Source organism: Beta vulgaris, chromosome 9, assembly GCF_026745355.1.
Source record: "Beta vulgaris subsp. vulgaris cultivar EL10 chromosome 9, EL10.2, whole genome shotgun sequence".
Taxonomy (NCBI): Eukaryota; Viridiplantae; Streptophyta; class Magnoliopsida; order Caryophyllales; family Amaranthaceae; genus Beta; species Beta vulgaris.
The window spans coordinates 41,326,849-41,346,595 of NC_079210.1; the positions used below are offsets into that span (position 1 = coordinate 41,326,849).

General features: G+C 39.3%; 1 protein-coding gene across 1 annotated transcript; it reads left to right on the forward strand.

The window, feature by feature from the left end:
* Positions 1–2,985: 2,985 nt before the first annotated feature.
* LOC104903834 (hypothetical protein) lies at positions 2,986–9,196 on the forward strand. The gene is made up of 4 exons (XM_019251936.3): positions 2,986–4,870; positions 4,977–5,140; positions 6,261–6,484; positions 7,801–9,196. Exons 1-4 carry the CDS (start codon positions 3,409–3,411, stop codon positions 8,528–8,530), a joined length of 2,580 nt encoding a protein of 859 aa, XP_019107481.1. The 5' UTR covers positions 2,986–3,408; the 3' UTR covers positions 8,531–9,196.
* The last annotated feature ends 10,551 nt before the right edge of the window (positions 9,197–19,747 follow it).

A 19,747-nucleotide genomic window follows, 5' to 3' on the forward strand; every position in this document is an offset into this window, starting at 1 on the left:
AAATATCTTTAATGGGTAGATTAGTTAGCCACTATGTAGACAAAAGAAATTCTAATTTCTATGGACATTTTTTACATATGTCTCTCGCCTTCATTAATCATTATACACTCTTCAGTTTTGATCCCATATACTACAACATTGAAAATATAATTATTTATAATGTCTTTTGAATAAAAGGGAATAATTTTTTTTTTTGACATCGAGAAAATTTACATTAACTAGAAATGAGAGTACATCCTAATGCTAATACAGCCAAACAAAAACAAACTAAAGCTAACATGAGTTTCATTTGCTCGTACATACTTTATGAAGAAAAAAACTAACTATTACGTGTCCAGTCCAAATTTTGTCTTGAGCGATGGTGGGAGGGGTTGAATTATATGTCTTGATGAAAACGACCTAATATGAGAGGGAATTTGTTTAGATACAAAACCTCGACGATCTTCGAAAAGAGTTTGATGCATGACATTTAGTAAACTCCAATGCCCACTAGACGTTAAATCCCAATCAAGGTACTTGAAGAGAAATATCCTCTTGGGATTCTACTGATTCAACTAAAAATGAAGTGACATCCTTTGGTGACTTCTGACCCTATTGCGAGGGTACCCACAATTTAGTCTCACTAGATTGAAACTCAAAAAGCATGGAGGTCAAAACTTGCCCTAAATTAAATTGGAGGGCCTCACACAAAATGCATTTTTTAAATGTGATGACGCAAGAAGCCACCATGAGAACTTGGGTCGAATTAGATTAATGTAATTCACCCAACATATGGATCCGAAGATACCGCCTCGCAAATCCGGAAGTAGAAGAACGACGCACAACAAACGTACAACAAATCTAAATGAAGGATTTCCTCTCGTATTATCCAACATTGGAAATCATAAAGCGACATAAACCAAACCATGGCCAACTACATGATCACTACTCTATTAACTACGTTTCCTATGTCTTCGTTTGTCATAGTAAATCAAGAACCTTGTACTGCCCACCAATCACCACTTACTAACACACCAAGCACAACCATACACAAAGGTTATTGAATTTGGAAGAAACTGAACTAAGACTAAAACATAAACCAAACATTGAATAAACTAGTAAACTGATCACTAGATCCATATTCAAAAAGCAAAACAACGGGAACCGGGGAAGGGAAGTACGCTAAAACGGGGAAGGGGAAGGGTATTAGAATAAACTAGTAAACTGATCACTAGATCCATATTCAAAAAGCAAAACAACGGGAACCGGGGAAGGGAAGTACGCTAAAACGGGGAAGGGGAAGGGTATTACATTCCACCGGGGAACGAGGATGGGGGACCGACAATCAAACAGGGATCCGACAACCAAACAGGGGACCTAAGCACTACGTTTTACTCCACCGACAACCACAAACAAGAGAGGGGGAAATGTCTTGGGCGACTGACGCAAATCAAGGGAGGGGGCTGATTAGTCTACTACTAGTCGTAACGCATAGACACGAAAGAAACTGACGCACCTCCTAAAGCTACCTGCTCGCCGACGAACAATTGTTACTCTTTGGTAAGAAGTAATGGAGTACTCCATAGCCTGAAAAATCATGGCTAATTCAAAAGATAAACACACTAGCTTCTTTAATTCTAAATTCAAGAAAATATCCTAATTAACTAAATTCTATTATCCGTCTGATTAAAATAACAATTTTGATAAAGGCCATGCGACATAGTTGTCTGATAAGGAAAAGTTACACACATCTCAAGTAAAAAAATGAAACTCTTGAGGGAATAAAACTTGATGGTAAAAAATTATGCAACGTTCAATTGTCAATGAACATTCAATAATTATGAACGAAGATATTGATTAAAGTGAAAGGAAAAACATAAGAGTGAAATCGTAATGCTATGGTAGTAATATTTAATATGATTGATGAAAAATATATAAAATTAAAAGTTAACGTGTTAGGCGTACTTGTCCGATGGGTATTTTATTGTCGCTACCTGTCCATCAAGATTAACCGATGGGCTTGGTTGATCTAAATTTCAGATTTATTTTAAAAGTCATCCAAACCAGTCCAATTTTGCCGGTCGGATGGATCGAACCCTGTGGGCTATCCCAACCATGATTAGCTCTACTGCATATGCTTGAAAACATGACTGACTCAAAAGATATAAAACACTAGCTTCTTAATTCACCTAAAAAATATCTTCTTTTACTCTAATAAATTCAAGAAAATATCCCTATAAAAATGAACTATATAATTTGCTGATTAAAATAACGACATTGATAAACGCAGTCCTAGTGGTTGGTAATAAGCAATCAATGAAATTTCTAAACAGTAAAAAATTTATTACAAAACTATACGTCAATGGGCATTATTAATACTTATTTATTGCTTAATATTAGCATAATTATCATTCATATTCATAATATTCTTCATTGGTATATTCTTGAGACATATTTCATTCTTTTTCCACGCATATATTGTTAAATTTTGTGTTGCTTGAAGTGGAAAACTCTTTATTATTCCACATAAGTGAATTAACAAATCACAACTCTAGTTTAGCATTTTTTTCTAAATCTTTTTTTTTTCCCTTAAACTTGAGATAACCTCAATACAGCTCCATTAAATTTAGTTGAGTTCAACAAAAATAATAATATCAATTCACTTTAGCTTATTTTCGTAAAAAAAAAAAAAAAAAACAGGGCTAAAAAGTCTAATTACAAGTTACAACCTTAACTGATAAAGAAGACATGTTGACTGAAGATGACCCAGAAGACCGAAATGACAACTCCATTTTCAGGTAATTTCTTATACATTTCTCTAGAATTTGCAATAAAATTCCATAAACAAAGTTTGTTACAAACTACAGAGACGCCTTATCTTTCAACTAAACTCAACATCATATATACATGAAATCAGCAAAAATCATATTTACTACTACTACATTACACCTACCCCACTTGCATTTGTAACTGTTAAAATAAAAGTTAGAGAAAAAGACACTGCAAACTCAAACCCAAACAAAAAAAAAAGAAAAGAAAATACCCGACCCCACTTCTCCTCCCAATAAATAATTTGATAATTTCTCACACAGTACAAATAAAATCATATTCTTATTTACTACACATTCACTAAAATAAATTACAATACCCCATAGTATAATTTTCACCGACGATAATGCTTTCTCTCTCCTGTTGCAGCAGCAGCCTTCTTCTGCTATATCCCGACGACACTCTCCCTGCTGTCAAAGATTCTCTTTTTCTTTCTCTTTCTCTCTCCTCTTTTTTCCCCCAATTTTTTCTGAAAACCCTAATTAAAATCATGCTCCTTCTTCTCTCTACACAGATCTCTCTTTAACCTTCAATCTTCCCCAAATCATCATCAATCTCTTTCATTTTGTAGAAGATTTTAAAAAAATAAATAATATTTAAATGGGATGTGCAAGCTCGAAACTCGATGACCTTCCGGCAATAATCTTATGCCGTGAACGTCTAGAATTCTTATCTACAGCACTTCATCAACGGTATGCGTTATCCGAAGCACACGTGGCGTACATCCACTCCCTTCAATCTGTGGGTCTTTCTCTTCATCGTTTTTTCGACTCTTCCACCGAAATTCCACCGCCTTCACCTGTTTTAGACCTTCCTACTCAACGTAAACTTCCCGTCGATGATTTTCCGGCGAATAATTCCGGCCATCTTTCTCACTCTAACTCTGGGTCCCACCTTCACTTCCACTCAGATTCTTCAGACGATGATGAAGATCATCATGGGTCGGGTTCGGGTTCTGGGTCGTCGGTCCAACATCATATCCATGACTCACCTCCTCGTGCTATGATGCATGAGGGAACTTCGGGTGGTGGTGGTGGTGGTGGTGGTGAAGGGGTTGGGTTTAACCCGTATTTGTATTCGAATGGCGGAGGAAATGGAAATGGGTATAATATGAATTTTAATTATATGAAGAAGCATGTAACGCCTTCAGTTTCGTATGAACAGAAGCCAGTGAGTTATCAGACGGTTCAGTATGGTGAATTTAATCCTTCGTCTTCTGGTACTAGTTTTTATGATTACAATAATAATAATAATAACAATGGGTATAATATGAATATGAATAGTAATGTTAATGTGAATAGTAATAATAATAATAATAATAATAATGGGTATATGAATTATGGTGGTTATTTTGGTGGTGGTGGTAGTCGTGGTCAGGGTTCGAGAGGAGGTGGTGGATATGGTGGTTGGAATGGTGGGGTGGGTCAGGCGGTGGAGGGTCCAAAAGTGGCAGCTCCACCACCTCCACCACCGCCTCCATCGACGTCGGGGTGGGATTTTATGAATTTGTTTGAGAGTATAGAGACTCATTATCCGTCTTATACACCAAGTAGGGATTCTAGGGAGGTGAGGGAAGAAGAGGGTATTCCTGATTTGGAGGATGAGGATAATGCACATGAGGTTGTTAAGGAAGTTCATATGGTGGAGGAGAGTAGTAGTGGGACTGGGAGTAGTATTAGTGGTGTTAGTGTTAATGGTGATTCGAAACGAGTCGAGGATCAGGAGGTGGTTGGTGTTGGCCCCAGTCAAGGGGCGGGGGAAGGGGCAGGGGGAGGGGATCCTGGTGTTTATAAAGGAGGGAGGACTAGTGTGTCATCCCTCCAGAGTGCTCCGCTTGAGTACGAGGTTCATATGGTGGATAAGAAGGTTGTGGCTGGGGAGGCTAAATCTGAGCATCAAGGTAAAGGAGGCGGTGCTGGAAGGCCGGTTTTTAGGAATGCTTTTGAGGTTGTTAAGGAAATTCAGGTTCAGTTTGAGAGGGCTGCAACTTCAGGGGGTGAGCTTGCTAAGGTGCTTGAATTGGGTAAACTCCGATATCAAAGAAAGAATGCAGCTTTTCAAGGTTAGGACTTGGGACTTACATCAATTTCAATTTCAATTTCTCAGGAAGTTGGGAAGTTTTATTCTGTTTTATCTAATTCTACTTTGTTTTTTGGTTTGTCAAGCAGTTTCTGCAAAGATGTTGAATGTAATTACTCCATCATTACCTTCTACTTCCAAAGACGATGCTCCGGTAGACCTTGATGAAGATGTGCAAATGCGATCGGCTAATCTTTCAGCTACCTTGCAGAAGCTCTATCTTTGGGAGAAGAAACTCTTTGAAGAAGTCAAGGTATAGTCTGTCCTTTTCACCAAATATTCAGTCTTTGACCTTGTTTATTTCTGATTAGTAAGTGCGTCATTCAAAAGTTTCCAGGAAATTTCGTGTTATTATTGAAGATCATTGCTTGGTTCTATTTGTCGTGCTTTATTGTTGTTTTAGTTTGCTGAGCATTAGTTAAGGGTCTGTTATTTCCAATTTGGGGCTTTTCTTGATGAGTATCAATTGTATTGCAAACAGTTGATTGGGTTATATGATATTGGCTGTGTATATGTTGCTACACTTCTAATCTTGCCTTGAGATTGTTAATGTGCAATGTGCATCATGAAATGGTGAGATCGTGAATTTGTTGGAAATGTAGTTGGATAGTACGGTTTAATATCGAGTATGGTTTTGGTTAGCCAATGCACTTTTTGTATTGGGTTTGGTTTTGGCAAGGAAATCAGGAAATGTGATTAGTCTTCTGCACTCTCTAAATTAATGATTTTTTTGTTGACAGATCCGTCCTATGATTTACTTGGTCCAAAAATGTATATTGCCTAGTTCTTTCTTAAAACTTTGGTCCTTGATGTGTAATCTTATATTCTTATAATGCAGAATCAAGTCAAATATGATTTTTGCTGCAATAAAAAGTCCTATTATATTAGGCCTGCTGTTTTTTGCCATTACCTTCTTACTTATGTGGTCTGTAATGTATTTTTTAGTGGGTAGTGTTCACCAGGCTGGCAAGTCTTTCTGGTCCTATGAGTTACATGAGCTACCAATTTATAATTATTGTTAGTGCTTCTGGTTATTTGCCATAATGTCTAATTATAGTTATTGCTATTCTTGGTTTTTGTCCTGTAAGGCTGTAACTCCTATCCCCATACTATTACAAGGAATCGTTTGAGTAGAAATATATTGAGTTATAGTAGTTTCTTTTTTGTGTGGGTTTCATATGTTTGGCTTCATATCTTGTTTACCTGCATATGGGTTGGGCTTTAACTGTGGTTATCAAAGTTTTTCCTTTCTCCCTTCTCTCTTTCCTTCAATTTTTTTTTTTTGGGGGGGGGGGGAAGGAATTAGCCTGCTGATTATGCAATTGGTTCATCTTTATAACCAACCCTCACCTAATCTCACTTTCTTATCTCAGGCTGAAGAAAAAATGAGGGTCAATCATGATAGAAAGGTGGAAAGATTAAATCGATTGGCTGAGAAAGGTGCTGAACCCCAAAAGATTGAATCAACAAGAGCCGCGGTGAGGAGTCTTTCCACAAAAATAAGAATTGCAATTCAAATTGTTGACAAGATCTCAGCAAAGATAAACAAGCTCAGAGATGAAGAGTTGTGGCCACAATTAAATGAGTTAATCCAAGGGTATGGTATTGTTGCTTCATGCATCTACACTTTAGGATTTGATGTGCTGGTTATTGAATTGCTTTCTTAGGTAGTCTCTTGCTTGGATTACCATATTTGGGAACATGATGGTTCTGTATCGTTAGTTTACAGCTTGAGAATGTGGATAGTGTATGTAGGTAATTTCAAGAGAAGGTTTTGTGGAAAATAATACTTTTTCATCCTCTCTTTTTTCAACTTCTTTTTTTTTTTTGGAAAAAAATTCTTAGTCTTTTTATGGATTTGCGTAATTCCGCATTGGCCACTTAGATATGGTGCTGTGGTATTCTGTGGTGCTTCTATGCCAGTAACTTAGTAGGAGATCTTTGGTATATTTTGTTTCTTTTCAATGCCAATGCTTGGTTGTCAACCTGTGAACTTGGTCCATCAAGTTCTGTCAAAGAGTGTACAACATCGACCAGAAACAGATTACCATGTATAATCATTTGTAAAAGGAGATATAGTATGCAGGGTTAGACTTTTTTGTATGTTTGTCATTGGGTAGAGATGGGTGGTGTTACACTAAAAGAGTAAACTTTCATGGGAAGAGTCTGGGTCTTAAAATTGATAAATGAGCCTTCTGTCTAAAATAGAATTTCAGTATGTTCAGCCCTTGGAAAATTCATACTTGAGAATTACATTTTCTACTTTTTTTTTTTTATATAATAGAACTAGTAATAATGTTAACAGTATATGAGGGTCTTTTGAATAATAGATTGGTACTGAATCGGGGTTGGACTTTCTCCTATAAGAGCTGATTGTTGCGTCAGACAGAAGCGATACATGAGCCTTTTGAGGAAGAGAAGGTCCATGGGAAAACATCTTTAATCTTATCATGTTTATCAGTATAATATTGTTTATCGAATAAAGGGTATGGGATGTTTGTTCTTTGCGTGTAGCTGCTGAGTCGTAAAAGAGTGGGGCGCACTATAATGTTAGATATGTTTGGTGGATTGGCCCAACATACCTACTGATCCAAGTTCTTTAAGTTTCATCTTGTCAAATTCTTTTACTCTGCCTGTGATGGTTAAAAACTTGAAACCTTGGTATGTTAGCTTTTTGAGAGTTAAGACTATTGTCCATGAGTGGTTAATAATGCGTGAAACATTTGAGCTCATTTTCTATTTTGAGTTGTATTGATTGATAAAATAAAGATCCTTTATATGATTGGCATAGATGATTAGTGCTTTCAAGTTTCAATGTTTTCATGTAAACTGATTAACTGATGCAAGAAAATCTTTGCTATTCTAAGACTTAGTGGTTGACTTTGACTGATTATCTTCTTTTAAAATTTTCAGTCTGAGTAGGATGTGGAAAGCTATGTTGGAATGCCATCACAGTCAGTGCGAGGCAATTGATGGAGCCAGGGGTCTAGATGCAATTGCATTCCCCAACAATCCAAGTGACACACATCTGGAAGCCTCTTTGCAGCTTGAGCATGACCTTCTAAATTGGACTTGCCGGTTCACTGACTGGGTTGGTGCTCAAAAGGGTTATGTCAGAGCCTTGAATTGTTGGCTATTGAAATGTATTTTATATGAACCAGAAGAAACACCCGATGGGGTAGCTCCTTTTTCTCCTGGGAGGGCAGGGGCACCACCTGTCTTTGTAATATGTAACCAATGGAATCAATCATTGGAAAGAATAGCAGAGACTTCCGAGAGAGAATTGATTGATTCAATGCGTGTCTTTTCTATGATGGTTTTACACTTTAGAGAACGGGACAAGGGAGAACTACGGCAGAGGATGAATGCGGACCGGGATATGGAGAGGAAAGTTAAGAACATGGAGAAAGAAGATATGAAAATGCAGAAGAAAATGGTTCTAGCTTCTGGAGATTCTGATGGTCTCTCTTTATCTGGGCATGTTGTGTACCAGAGTGACACCAGCAGCAAGACTAGTTTACAAGCTGGTCTTCGGCACGTATTTGAGGCTATGGATAGGTTCACTGCTGATTCTGTGAAAGTTTATGAGGAGCTCCTTCAACGCAGTGAAGAAGTGTTAAGGGAACACGCAAATGTATCTTAATTCACATTACAATGGAATTCCGTCCATCTTTAATTATTGCTTGTTCAATCTGCGACATGCTATACCTCAGTGTCTTCTGCAGCAGTACCCTGAGGTTGAAAAAGCAATGAGGCTCCGTTTTGCTATGTGCTACCCCAAAGTATGATACATGCGAGCAAAAGTCTCTGCCACCTGAGATCATTCTGCTGCATCTGTTATTGGTTTGCAGGATTGGTTGACTAGGGTTGGCAATATGAGTCATTAGGCCAGGTTCCGGTGTGGTCTCGAATTATTGAGGACGATCTTATTAAACTTACTGTGGCACCCTGCAAATATTTAGTCAAGAACTCTGGCTATGTCAACGAGACGGAAGGCCGCAACCTTGCGCAGCAGGTAAATGATAAAACTTGAATTTTGTACCAATAGGACCTATAGAAGAATTAGGACTTTCTGGGTTGGTGGGACGCAAGTCTTGTCTTTCTAAGTGCCCAGAAATTAGGGATGTACCGTGTATAGAAAAATGTTAGGGACGAGGCAGGTGTAAGAGTTATTTAGTTGTACAGAATCTTGAAGATTGATATTGAGGCCTATCTTTATATACACCCATAGAAAAGTTCTGCTGGAACTGGTGAATTAAATTTGTTCTTATTGCTCTTAATAAAAGTGGTTTTGATTCCCTTAAAACAATTGTATTACTTTTATTATCATGGTTCATGCAGCTTGTGTTAGTTATCTTAGATTCCAACAAGATTAAAGTTGCTCATTCTTAATTAAAGTATTTGTAATCGGACCGTCTTCAATCTTTATGGGTTGTCGTGAATGTTAGTTTTCTTAATTGTGAGAGCTGTTCTTGAACTGCATATGGTTCCTCAAATAGGAACCGTAATTGTGCAAAAAGTTGGAATAAACAAAGTGGATTTCTACTAGTGATTCCAATTTGATTTTTCCATAACCTTTTTAAAGTAGGAAGTTTCCTACTGTAGAGATCAACAGTGAATTGAGTCATAAAGAGCTGCAATTCACTGTTCCTAAACACCGAGCAGTCTGGGCTATTCATCATTCATAAACTCGTAACCAAACGATTATTCTTCTCCTTTCTTCTGTCCTCTCCTCTTTTTGTATCTTTGCAACTCTTATGGTTTTTCCTCCACACAACAACTAACATCAATTTCTCTCTCTTCTTTCTTTTCGTTTCTCAGTATCTCTTTATTCAAATTCTAGGGCTCCGACGACGGCGAAAAATTCTGAGAAATCGTTGAAGATAGCAATTGCCATGGTTCTCCTCGGATCAAAACTCTTCTCAACCTTCTTCTTCTTCTTCTCTCTCCTCGCTTGCTTCCTGCGTCTTTCATTGGAAACAAAAGGTCTCTCTCCTTTCTCTCTCATCGTTCGAATTCGAATTTCACATTGATGACATTATTTGCTGCAATTTCAGGCGAAAAGTCATAAGCAAGAAATAATCCGACTCTCAGGGGAGATCAAACACCTTGAAGGTTCGCAATTGCAATTTCTATCACACAATGTGGAAATTTCATGTTTAATTTTTTTCGTGATTATGAAATTCGTTCCTTTTTTAGTATTTACTATATGATTTTTTGGAATCAGATGATTTGAGCTGTGATTTGTATCCGCAAAGTACGTCATGCATGTGTTATTTCTTTGATGATTTGCAAAATGTTAAGCCCTAAGAAGTTCATAAATGGTGATGATCGTAGGATGAGTGATCTTAGACGCACGTTTCTCAGACTAGGTCTTCTTTTGAAGTGATTTTTTTCTTTTGCTTTTGTTGGTTCCTTTTGTCTTCTTTTCGCTTCATTTTTTTGTGTCAGATTTTGTGAAATTTGAGTATTTATGAAACTTTAGATCCACTGCTGCTTTTCCCTAAAAAGGTTACCAATTATCACACACAATTCCGACACTTCGTCATCAAATTGCCTTTTCCCCGATTTCAGGAATATTGAGAGAAACATTATACGGGATAATCAAACTCTTGTCAAGATTGTGACTCGAATTTCCCAAATATGGAAGTTATGTTTACGAGTAATTCATTATACAAGCTTTAAAATTGAACACTTGTCCTTTTCACACAAATTTGAGTGAGAAATCAGATTACTCTTCATCTATTTCTTAAAAAACGTTTTCTAGTCAGATGATGTAAGAGCGTTGTTCAATTCTTTTTTCCGCAAGTCGCAACTTTTTGTGCCATGATAGCATTATGCAGGTAAGAAAACCTTGTCGATTTGATTTTTCAAAGGCGTGATATTTCATCATTAAGGATTTCTTTTCAATTTTGAATTTGATTAATTTCAAAGACCTGATAATTCATGTTTTACGATTTCAATTTAGTTGAAAATGGGTAATTTGATTTTATTTTGTTTAGATAAATCAATTTGGAACAATTATCTTAAATACTCCAAAAGACAGTATATTATTTTGTTTAGATATCAAGAACCCAAAAGGTAGTATAATATACTATAAGGAAGTAAAGACAATATCTGGGTCACTGCTCTACGATGTAGTTTTTGTGCTAATTTTGTAAAACTATTTTGTTTAGATATCAAAAAACAACCTAATATGGAAGAAAGGAGGAGGCTCGCCTCTCATTGCCATGATGATAACCTAGAACGGGATTAGTGTGTTTTGCTGCTGGGTATGGAAGTGATTAGTGTGATGTCTTGCTGTGTAGGTCTGGAGGTAATGGAAGTATGTCATGGTTTTAGGTATTTTTAGTTAGACATTGATATGAGACACTTATATTTATGATGTTTTTCATTTAACTTTAGTTGTTTCCTGTTAATACTAGAGCATTAGACACTAGTGGAAAAAAGAAGAAGGGCTGCGCTGAAAATGGCATGTAGGGCTGCGCTTTTTGACAACAACCCTTTCCATAACAGCCCTTCACTATACAAGTAGGGCTGCGCTAGTAAAGCGCAGCCCTTCAAAAGGAAGGGCTGTGCTTTTTTGTAAAAGGCGCAGCCCTTTTAGCTTAGAAGGGTTGCGCTTTTAAGTCAAAGAAGGGCTGCGCTAGTTGGAACTAGCGCAGCCCTTTACCTTTTATTTTTTATTTTTTTTGCGTGTGCACACAGCCTGCACACTGCACAGCAGCAGCCCCACCCCACTTCCCCCCTCCCAGCCCTCACCCCCACCCCCCACCCCCACCCCAGCAGCCCCACCCCCACCCCACTGCTCCCACCCACTGCCCCCACCCACCCCCCACTGCCCCACCCCCACTGCCCCCACCATCCCACACCACCCCACCCCCACCCAAAACCTCCCCTTGGACAAAAAAAAAATGCAAATTGCAATAATACGATAATATATGACAAGTGGAGAAAGGTAATAATTGACTTCAAATATATTTAAATAATGTTAAAAGTGTACATAGGATTGATAGAAACTAGTACATTCGAGTAAAATCTCATCCTATGCAATCATCGGTAATGTGGGACGCCAACTTATCCCGAACTTCATCAATTTCTTCTTTGGTGAAGTTCCTCAAACGTGGTGTGGAATTCGGATAAACCTTGCAAAACAACCAAGGAATAAACACACATATAAGAATTCATCATTTTACCGTAGTTAGTACTTCTAAAAATGACATATACCTTCCCGAAATTCAATCAAAATCAAATGCAAGCCTAAAAGTCTACACACTAGTTATAATATATCTCATATAATCATGTTCAAAGAAAATTTGGGGTTAAATGACTTAATAGGTACATTTTGGGAGCGAAAAGGCCAAAATAGGCCGGAAATGGCCTTTTCGTTCCCAAAATGCAACCAACAACAAATGCAAGCTTGAGAATCTACATAATAGTTATATTATGCCTCATATAAGCATGTTCAAAGAGAATTTGGGGTTAAATCACTTCATAAGTACATTTTGGGAGCGAAAAGGCCAAAATAAGCCAAAATAAGCCGGAAATGGCCTTTTCGTTCCCGAAATGCAACCAACAACATATGCAAGCCTAAGAATCTACATACTAGTTATATTATGCATCATATAATCATGTTCAAAGAGAATTTGGGGTTAAATCACTTCATAAGTACATTTTGGGAGCGAAAAAGGCCAAAATAGGCCGGAAATGGCCTTTTCGTTCCCAAATGCAACCAACAACAAATGCAAGCCTAAGAATCTACACACTACTTATATTATGCCTCATTTAATCATGTTCAAAGAGAATTTGGGGTTAAATCACTTCATAAGTACATTTTGGGAGCGAAAAGCCAAAATAGGCCAAAATAGGTCGGAAATGGCCTTTTCGTTCCCGAAATGCAACCAAGAACATATGCAAGCCTAAGAATCTACATACTAGTTATATTATGCCTCATATAATCATGTTCAAAGAGAATTTGTGGTTAAATCACTTCATAAGTACATTTTGGGAGCGAAAAGGCCAAAATAGGCCGGAAATGGCCTTTTCGTTCCCAAATGCAACCAACAACAATGCAAGCCTAAGAATCTACATACTAGTTATTATGCCTCATATAATCATGTTCAAAGAGAATTTGGGGTTAAATCACTTCATAAGTACATTTTGGGAGCGAAAAGGCCAAAATAGGCCAAAATAGGCCGGAAATGGCCTTTTCGTTCCCGAAATGCAACCAACAACATATGCAAGCCTAAGAATCTACATACTAGTTATATTATGCCTCATATAATCATGTTCAAAGAGAATTTGAGGTTAAATCATTTCATAACTACATTTTGGGAGCGAAAAGGCAAAATAGGCCGGAAATGCAACAAACAACAATTGGAAACCTAAAAGTTACATACCTTTCGAAGATCACCAACATCTTTGCAATAGTTGACGATATCGAGCATGAACCTCATGACGTAATACCCACACGCAAGTCCACCTTCTTGTACCGGACACTAAAATTCACCAAAGATGCAATAAATGACATGTTAGATGTGTATTATGTGTTTCTATAAAAGGATGCAAAAAATTACTCATGTTACCTCGACTAAATACCAAACAGGAGTTTTCTTGTCGAAGTCCAGATGCAGTAACTTCTTCATCACACTACATCAATATATTATTATAAGATTAGATGTACATTTAATATTTAATAAGCTAAGATGCTATAGTTTCGATTAGGCTACCTATTTAACAATGATTTGACTAGTAAGGACCGTGTGTTCTTTACGCAAAGAATCAAAGTGGTAGACTTCGTTACGTGACAAACATATTGCAATCAGTGTCCAATGGTTCCTACAACAATAAAAATGTTATTTTATCGTAGAACAACTAATAGGTCAATTTAATTAATTAAAAAGTGAGTTTAAGAAGCATACGATTCAATGTAAGGAAGAAGAATGATCTTATATCCATACGAGAACATGCGTTCAAAGAATCCTTGAGATATGCTTTCACCTCCTTTTCGTTTTGTACGCAACTGTATCTCGTACAAAGCTTGGACATAACCAACCAAACATTGGCTGACTAGATGCCTCAAATCATTGTATAATAGCCTGAGAATTCATATTGATAAAAATAAAACTTACTTATTATAGGAAGTTATTATTAGTTGGATTGAATACTACTTAATTAAGGCAATATGTTATTATTAATTATATACTAATAAGTATTACCTCATGAATGTTTGTATCATGGAAACATTCAACTCTTCCCCAAGTAAGAATTCTTTAATTAACCTTAGAAATGAAGGTCGATGTTTCCTCAATGTAGTGGAATTGGTGGTCCGACAACTTAATCTCAATCATTGCTTCATCGTCTGCATCGCTAAGCACTCATGTAGCCAGAAGCACGGTTGAGTAAGGCCTTGCACCACCTCCATATCCGTAATGAGTGGAGACTTTGCCGTAGAAAATTACTTTCCACTTGGGCACGTCGGCCTCCTGAGGTGAAGCTACCTTCTTTCCCTTCCTGTCGGCCTTCCCCGAACCCTAGTAATTAGTTAAATTAAAAGATAGGAACTATAAAAGGAAACTATGTATATAACTTATGTTAGACATTGTACCTGATCTGATAACCGCACCAATGCACGCGGCCATAGAATATAACTGCCAAGGCATCAGACAATAACTGTACACAACTCCTGCATTCGGCAGCGGAAGAGGAAATGCTTCGAAACCGGGCACAATGTCTGAAACGCTGACCACATAGTGAATATCAGCGACTGGCTGGTTGTGCAACGTACCCGGTCCCTAGGGGGCTGTACAGATCCATAAGCCACGATAATGAAACTACCATGACCATCTCCTTGATTACTAGCTCACATGGTGTCTCTTCCTTTAAAAAAAAACTCTATTCATAGTTAGTCTATGAAACAACATATTTAAGAACAATAGTTGTGATATTAAATGATTACCGTGAACTCCGGATATGGATGAGGCTGCGTAGGAACAGGCTGCGTAGGAACATTGCCCTGCGTGAAAGCACCAAAAGTCGGTAAGCCCATCTGCGCCAAAATGGCGTTGAAATTCTGAGTCATCTCCGCTCTGAGCTCCTCCCGAAGTGGGCTTTCATAGCCTCCACATCTATGGAAGGTGATGAATTGACACTGAGGCATGGATCTTGACGTAGAGGTGTATTGATCACCATACACCTTTCTCACCCCGAGGCGGACACCTCCTACGCCCCTCACACGTCCATTGGTCCCGTCCTAGAGTCTCGTGTAAGGCATCAACTTGTCCTCTAGGAGTGAACTCACCAGTTCCTCCTTTTCCTTCAAGCCAATCTGCATAAGGATAAGAGAGAAATACTCGTGAGCGCACAAGTTATATTATTATGTAAACCTTATCAAAAACTTATAATATGTACTTACAATGGCATTAGCTATCTGTTTTGTTTCGGGATCAGGTATGACTCTCTGTCCCTTTGCATCAACCCCATGCATGGAACACCACCAATCGAGCGCTCTATCTGGTTGCCGCTGTGCAACTGTCGTCGTAGAGCTAGTGCCCGATGTCGTGGTCGACGCAATCGTGGGGTAATGTGTCATCCACGATTCTCTCGCCTGACCATACGACTGAGCACCCAGATGGTGATAGTGCTTCCTAGCTTTTGCATTCGCGCTATTTTCTCACATATGCCTGAAACACACAAATATAAACAAAGGTTAGATATGGTGTTATACAATAATATTGGATCTAAAAGTATTAAATCTTAGCTAGTAAAAAATTCTTACAACAGCTTCTGGGGTTGTTTTTTGTGCAACAAATGCATGCCACTCCTCAGCTGTGATATGCCTCCATATCTGATATGGAAGCTTGAGGGCGTCCTCAAATGATGTGTCTGTGAAGCCTCAGAAGAAGGTGTTGCTCCCCGTCGTAGATTTCTTCTTCTTTGTTCCCCCGACTTTTCTCCGCTTCGTGATCCACCCCGACACTAGCTTGGCCTTGAAGTCTCGAACCTTGGGCAACGCGGATAGAAACAAATCTTCTTCGCTTCATCATTTGGAATATGGAATTGATTCTACAAAGAACGCATTTCACAAATTAGTAAATATTACATAGTATATTTAACTAAAGTGTTAAGATTCTAAACGTAAATGTACGCGAATCTTACCATAGTATCTTCCCAAATCATCTTCTTCAAATCTCGGGGACCTTTTCCATGAGTGGAGAATGGAGAGCTTATGCATGCAAATCCCAACTTGCATGGCATACTTTTGACGCCATTTTCCACAAGGTTGCCCCAAATGATCGTAATCCAAAGTCATTAGGGTGGGTTTCCCTAGTGACTTTGTAGGTCCCCTTCCTTTCCTCTTTTTCGTGCCAATTCTTACTTGGCCTTTGTAAACCTTTTTCTTCACGGCGAGCCATAACCAATTGCCGCTGTTCCTTTCTCTGATCGTAACACTCATCCTCGGTAGTGTGTTCCGCACTCGTATCCGTATGCACCTCCGCCATGTCCCTGAAATTGTACAGACACACGAATTAATTTAAAAAAAAACATTTAGGGCGCGAGGGGGGTGTCCAATAGGTGGGGAGGGGGGGTGCAACAGGTGGGGGAGGGAGTGCAGCAGGTGGGAAGGGGAGGCAGCAGGGGTGCACAGGGTGGAAGGGGGGGGGGGCAGCAGGTGGGGAGGGGCAGCAGGGGGAAGGGGGCAGCAGGTGGGGGAGGGGGGCAGCAGGTGGGGAAGGGGGGTGCAGCAGGGGAAGGGGACAGTGGGGGCACAGGTGGGGAAGGGGGGCACAGGGGGAGCAGGTGGGAAGGGGCAGCAGGGGGAGGGGAGCAGGTGGGGGAGGGGGGGGCTGCAGGTGGGGAAGGGGGGGGGCAGCAGGGGGGAGGGAAGCAGGTGGGTGGGAGGGGGCAGCAGGGAGGGGAAGCAGGTGGGGGGGGAAGGGCAGGTGGGGAAGAGGTGCAGCAGGGGAAGGGGGCAGCAGTGGGGGAGGGGGGGCAGCAGGGGAGGGGGGTCCAGCAGGTGGGGAGGGGTGGGGGGCAGCAGGTGGGGAAGTGGGGGGGGGGTTGCAGGTGGGGAAGGGGGTGGGGGAGGTGGGCCAGCAGTGCGGAAGGGGGGTACAGCAGGGGGAAGGGGGGCAACAGGGTGGGGGAGGGGGCAGCAGGTGGGGGAGGGGGTGCAGCAGGGTGGGGGAGGGGGGTGGGCATGGGAGGGAGGGGGTGGGCATGGGAAGCGAAAAGGCCAAAATAGGCCGAAATAGGCCGGAAATGGCCTTTTTGTCCCCGAAATGCAACCAACAACAAATTAACGCCTAACAATCTACATACTAGTTACATTATGCATCATATAATCATGTTCAAAGAAAATTTGGGGTTAAATCACTCGATAAGTACGATTTGGGAGCGAAAAGGCCAAAATAGGCCGGAAATGGCCTTTTCGTTCCGAAATGCAACCAACAACAAATTAAACGCCTAACAATCTACATACTAGTTAATTATACATCATATAATCATGTTCAAAGAAAATTTGGGGTTAAATCACTCGATAAGTACGATTTGGGAGCGAAAAGGCCAAAATAGGCCGAAATAGGCCGAAATGGCCTTTCGTTCCCGAAATGCAACCAACAACAAATTAAAGCCTAAAATCTACATACTAGTTACATTATACATCATATAATCATGTTCAAAGAAAATTTGGGGTTAAATCACTCGATAAGTACGATTTGGGAGCGAAAAGGCCAAAATAGGCCAAAATAGGCCGGAAATGGCCTTTTCGTTCCCGAAATGCAACCAACAACAAATTAAAGCCTAAAATTCTGCATACTAGTTACATTATACATCATATAATCATGTTCAAAGAAAATTTGGGGTTAAATCACTTCGATAAGTACATTTGGGAGCGAAAAGGCCAAAATAGCCGAAATAGGCCGGAAATGGCCTTTTCGTTCCCGAAATGCAACCAACAACAAATTAAACCTAAAATCTACATACTAGTTACATTATACATCATATAATCATGTTCAAAGAAAATTTGGGGTTAAATCACTCGATAAGTACGATTTGGGAGCGAAAAGGCCAAAATAAATAGGCCGGAAATGGCCTTTTCGTTCCCGAAATGCAACCAACAACAAATTAAAGCCTAACAATCTACATACTAGTTACTATACATCATATAATCATGTTCAAAGAAAATTTGGGGTTAAATCACTCGATAAGTACAATTTGGGAGCGAAAAGGCCAAAATAGCCAAATAGGCCGGAAATGGCCTTTTCGTTCCCGAAATGCAACCAACAACAAATTAACACCTAACAATCTACATACTAGTTACATTATACATCATATAATCATGTTCAAAGAAAATTTGGGGTTAAATCACTCGATAAGTACGATTTGGGAGCGAAAAGGCCAAAATAGGCCGGAAATGGCCTTTTCGTTCCCGAAATGCAACCAACAACAAATTAAAGCCTAATACTAGTTACATTATACATCATATAATCATGTTCAAAGAAAATTTGGGGTTAAATCACTCGATAAGTACGATTTGGGAGCGAAAAGGCCAAAATAGGCCGAAATAGGCCGGAAATGCCTTTTCGTTCCCGAAATGCAACCAACAAACAATTAAAGCCTAAAAATCTACATACTAGTTACATTATACATCATATAATCATGTTCAAAGAAAATTTGGGTTAAATCACTCGATAAGTACGATTTGGGAGCGAAAAGGCCAAAATAGGCCAAATGGAGAAATTACACACCTGAGTTTATGTCTCATGATTTATTGAGCTTCCGCCATTTTACAGGATCCTCAAGTACATTTATCCCTTCCGTGTGATCTACACGCATATAGTTCTCCGACATATTTACATCATCTTCCACACAATTTCGGATAGGTAAAAGGGGGGAGTCTCAAATGCATCATATTCTTCCTCATTATCAACATCACCAATACCGAGGATACTCCTTTTACCAGGTACAACAATTGACCACTTATGATCAGCAGGATCAGTTACAAAAAATACTTGCTTGACTTGTGATGCAATTACAAATGGCTCCTCAGTTTCACGTAGACGACTAAGGTCAACAAGAGTGAAACCGCAAGGATCATCGTTTCTTACACAACGTCGATTATTGTCAACCCACGTGCAACACAAGAGGCAAATATTAAAAGTACATGTAGTCCAGCTCCCATATTTCTTGTATTCGCCCATAATAGTTGCTTTCAGCATGTACAGGCGACTTATCTTTCGAGCTTGCATATTGTGTAGACGACGCCACAAGTGAAACACCACTATTTTGTTGCGATCTTGACTTCAGATCTTGACGTTCAGTCCAAAAGTATACCCATTAATATCATAACCCTCATAAGAGCGTACAGCTTCACGAGGACCAAATGCTAACCACTTGACTGTTTCAGGAACACTTTCATCCAAATCATTGAGTACTCGTTTATGAAACCAATCAATGAAAGTCTTGTTATGCATTTGCGTCAATGCCCTCACTCCTTTTCCAGGATTGCTAACACGTAATTCCTCCATATGTTCACTTAAATAAGGATGGACATCTGGTACGTGATGCAATACAAATAAGTGAGCTTGTTTACGCTTTTTAACGGAAGGTGTGATCAATTTTGAACCAATTGTACCCTTGCCCTCAAGTCTGCCCTCGTGTCGGGATGTCGGAAGTCCAACAGGATCAACACTAGCAAAATACTCAGCCACAAAATTACTGATCTCTTCACCCACAATCCCTTGAATTACAACCTTCTGGTTGTGCAGGATTCCGAACTTTATCCTTCAAAGTTCCCATATATCTCTCAAAAGGATAGCACCACCTCAAAAACACTGGACCACACACTTAATTTCTCGAA

Bases quoted from the DNA above. Each gene is read 5' to 3' on its own strand.
- LOC104903834 (XM_019251936.3), top strand. From the start codon at position 3,409: ATGGGATGTGCAAGCTCGAAACTCGATGACCTTCCGGCAATAATCTTA. The intron at 4,871-4,976 runs GTTAGGACTTGG...TTTGTCAAGCAG, and splicing joins AAAGAATGCAGCTTTTCAAG to TTTCTGCAAAGATGTTGAAT. The intron at 6,485-7,800 runs GTATGGTATTGT...TAAAATTTTCAG, and splicing joins TTAAATGAGTTAATCCAAGG to TCTGAGTAGGATGTGGAAAG.